Consider the following 2,641-nt stretch of genomic DNA (forward strand, 5'->3'; position numbering starts at 1 on the left):
GCTACAGCCAGAGAACCAGCTTCCCATAGCCACCCTCTCCCCTTGGGGGAGGGGGAAAGGATCACTGACTATCTATCACAGGACCAAAAGGCCGAGGTGCTTTACAGTCCCAGAACAACTGGAATATATAAGGAGAGTGGCCCCGCTTTAGAGGAAGAGATCAGAGAGACCAATTAGCTGGAATTGGGGATCTCTGATTGGGATGAAGGATCATGGGCCTCCTCTTCATGAGTATGTGTGGCAGGATGACGAGTGCTGTAATAGGATCTATGTTTCCCCCTCACAAATCAGTCAGCCCACCCAGCACAGCCAAGATGAAATGAATAGCAACCTCCACCTCCTCTGGGAGGCCAGGTACAAAGAGGAAGTGACAGGGACCTGGCGTCCATTCTTGAAACCTAGATGAGTCAGCCCAGATGGGTCCCCATCATATCGAAGCGCTCAGTCAGAGAGACACAGACCAACAGATAAATTTGTAGTTCTATTTATTTCACATGCAGGAAATGTACAAACTCTGAAAAGGGGAGCTGACTACCCTGCTACTGGGAATTACAACTGGGCTTGCTGAGGGTCTCCCCGGAGTGACTGGGACACTTTTCCTGGAAAAACTCCTAGCTTATTCTCCACCCTCCAAAATCGGAATCATTTTTGTATTCCAGTTCTCCACCCTCCCCAAAATGGGAGGACCTTTACTCCTTCAGAACGAACTCTGAGTTAATTGTCATTGTTTTTCTTCTTAAATAGCATCCAACAATGGGCCCCACCCCCAAGTGGGACTTGAGCCTTTTCCCTTTCTCCAGCCCTGAAGTCGTTGGAACGATCTCTTAAGGCGGTTTTCCACCGGGCGGAGAGAAGAAAGGGACATCAAAGTCAGGGCCACCAAGTTACCCCAGAGCAAAGCACGGACGGCGCCCGGGGGCTCCAACCTCCGGGGCCGCGGCCTTCCAACAGCCGCCCGGGTCCACTCTGGGCCTACAGTTCTCTTCTTCGGCAGTACTTGGGCCTAGGGTTACCAGGGACGCCACACACTCTGCCCTCTGCTCCCCGATCCCGAGGTGCTGTTCCTCTGGACTTCCGGCTGGGGACTCTCGGGAGGGACTGGGCGGGCTGTGCTGGGGGCCGTGGGGAGGAGAAGCCTCTGTCTGGGTGGCCGCGGGACGGTGGCGGCGGGAGAGGGACCCCAAGGCTCCATCGCCGCGGGGCCTCTGGCGAAGGCCGGAGACGGAGCTTCGGGGTTGGAAGGGGGAGTGGCGCTGTCCGTGGTACTGAAGCCCGGGGCGCCGGCCGGGAGGCCGAGGCGGGCGAGCTCCTGCAGCAGGTGGCAAGGCAGGCCGTAGCTTGTCTCCGAGCGCCGCAAAAACTGGCTCACCCCGTGGAGGCAGCTCCGAAAGCCCGCCTGGTACTCCGCGCTGGTGAACACCGGAGGGACACCTGAGGGACGAGTTCGGGAACGAGGGTTTTAGAGCCTGCTTCCCGAAGGCGGAGGGGGTGCAGGAGGAAGGGAAGAAGAAGCGAGGAGGGACAATTCCCCCCCCCCCAGCCTTTACAACCCGCCCCTGCCTCTGGCACCCACCTTGAACGGAGTTCTGCAGGCTTTTCATGTATTTGACGCTCAATTCCAGAATATCCGCCTTCTCCAGTTTGCGTTTTCGGATCTGCGGGACAGACCAGAGGCGAGAGGCAGAAGCTTAGCTGGGCGATGCCCTAGCGCCTCCCGGAAGGCGCTCGGCTTCTCGTCAGCCGCGTCTACGCGGCTTGCCCCAGCCCGACCGGAGCCCAGCTTACCTGATGCGAATAGTGTTTCTCCAGCAGAGTTTTCAGCTGCTCCAGGGATACATTGATCCTCGCTCGTCTCTTCTTTTCCATTAGTGGCTTGGATATCTGAGGAGAGCCGGGAAGCCGTCGTTAGAGAGCTGTTGCAAAGCTGGGGCCCCTTCCCCACCTCCCTGGGGGACACACGTCTCCACACCCCAGATCCCAAAGACCTTGCGAAAGCTGCAGACGGCCAGATTCCCCCGAGCTGCTGAATCGGTAACCATTTTCTCCCTGGATTCCGTGCGGCTGCAGTGGGGTCCTCGCGACAAACGCAGGATGGCCCGGCCTTTATAGGGGGCCCTTATTTAACATGTCAATACCGCGCTTTGGTCCTGGTCCCCCGCCCCCTGGGAGGGAGGGAGGGAGGGAAAGAGGGAGGGAAGGACGGTGGGCCAGGCCGGGACACCGCGCTGATTGGCGGCCTGCTGACCACTGGCAGATTTGAAATCAAACTCTCTGCAGTGGGCCGGACTCGGGCTCTTTGACCTTCCCCACGCCTCGCGGTGACCCTTGCTCCTCTTTGCCAGGGAAGTCACCCCGGGAAGCCACTCCGGGAGGCTAAAGGTTGGCCTGAGGGGAGCGGGGCGCGTGGAAAGAGTTGTGCGCGCCGCGGCCCGCCGCCCCTTCCCCAGCCAGCGCTCCCCGCGGAACTCTGATGGCGCGGGAATGGCCGTGGATAATGACTGTGACCGAAGCGCGCGGCCCCCGCCGAGCCCAGATGAAGATGCCAATAGAGGCCGAGAATCGGCCCTTTCTCCCCTGGCTTCACGGTCCGGCCGCGCCCGCAACGCCGCATTAGTAACCCTAATGTCCTGACAATAAAGCA

The 2,641-nt window shown here is 59.4% G+C and overlaps 1 protein-coding gene across 1 annotated transcript; it reads right to left on the reverse strand.

The window, feature by feature from the left end:
• Positions 1 to 1,009: 1,009 nt before the first annotated feature.
• HES3 (hes family bHLH transcription factor 3) lies at positions 1,010 to 1,866 on the reverse strand. Its single transcript, XM_074302571.1, has 3 exons — positions 1,786 to 1,866; positions 1,574 to 1,655; positions 1,010 to 1,431 (listed from the first exon to the last, which is right to left on the reverse strand). Exons 1-3 carry the CDS (start codon positions 1,864 to 1,866, stop codon positions 1,010 to 1,012), a joined length of 585 nt encoding a protein of 194 aa, XP_074158672.1.
• Positions 1,867 to 2,641: the final 775 nt, after the last annotated feature.

The sequence above is a fragment of the Sminthopsis crassicaudata genome, chromosome 3, assembly GCF_048593235.1.
Source record: "Sminthopsis crassicaudata isolate SCR6 chromosome 3, ASM4859323v1, whole genome shotgun sequence".
NCBI classification, from domain to species: Eukaryota; Metazoa; Chordata; class Mammalia; order Dasyuromorphia; family Dasyuridae; genus Sminthopsis; species Sminthopsis crassicaudata.

Bases quoted from the DNA above. Each gene is read 5' to 3' on its own strand.
- HES3 (XM_074302571.1), bottom strand. From the start codon at position 1,866: ATGGAAAAGAAGAGACGAGCGAGGATCAATGTATCCCTGGAGCAGCTG. The intron at 1,656-1,785 runs GTAAGCTGGGCT...TCTGTCCCGCAG, and splicing joins AGAAACACTATTCGCATCAG to ATCCGAAAACGCAAACTGGA. The intron at 1,432-1,573 runs GTGGGTGCCAGA...CTCGTCCCTCAG, and splicing joins CCTGCAGAACTCCGTTCAAG to GTGTCCCTCCGGTGTTCACC.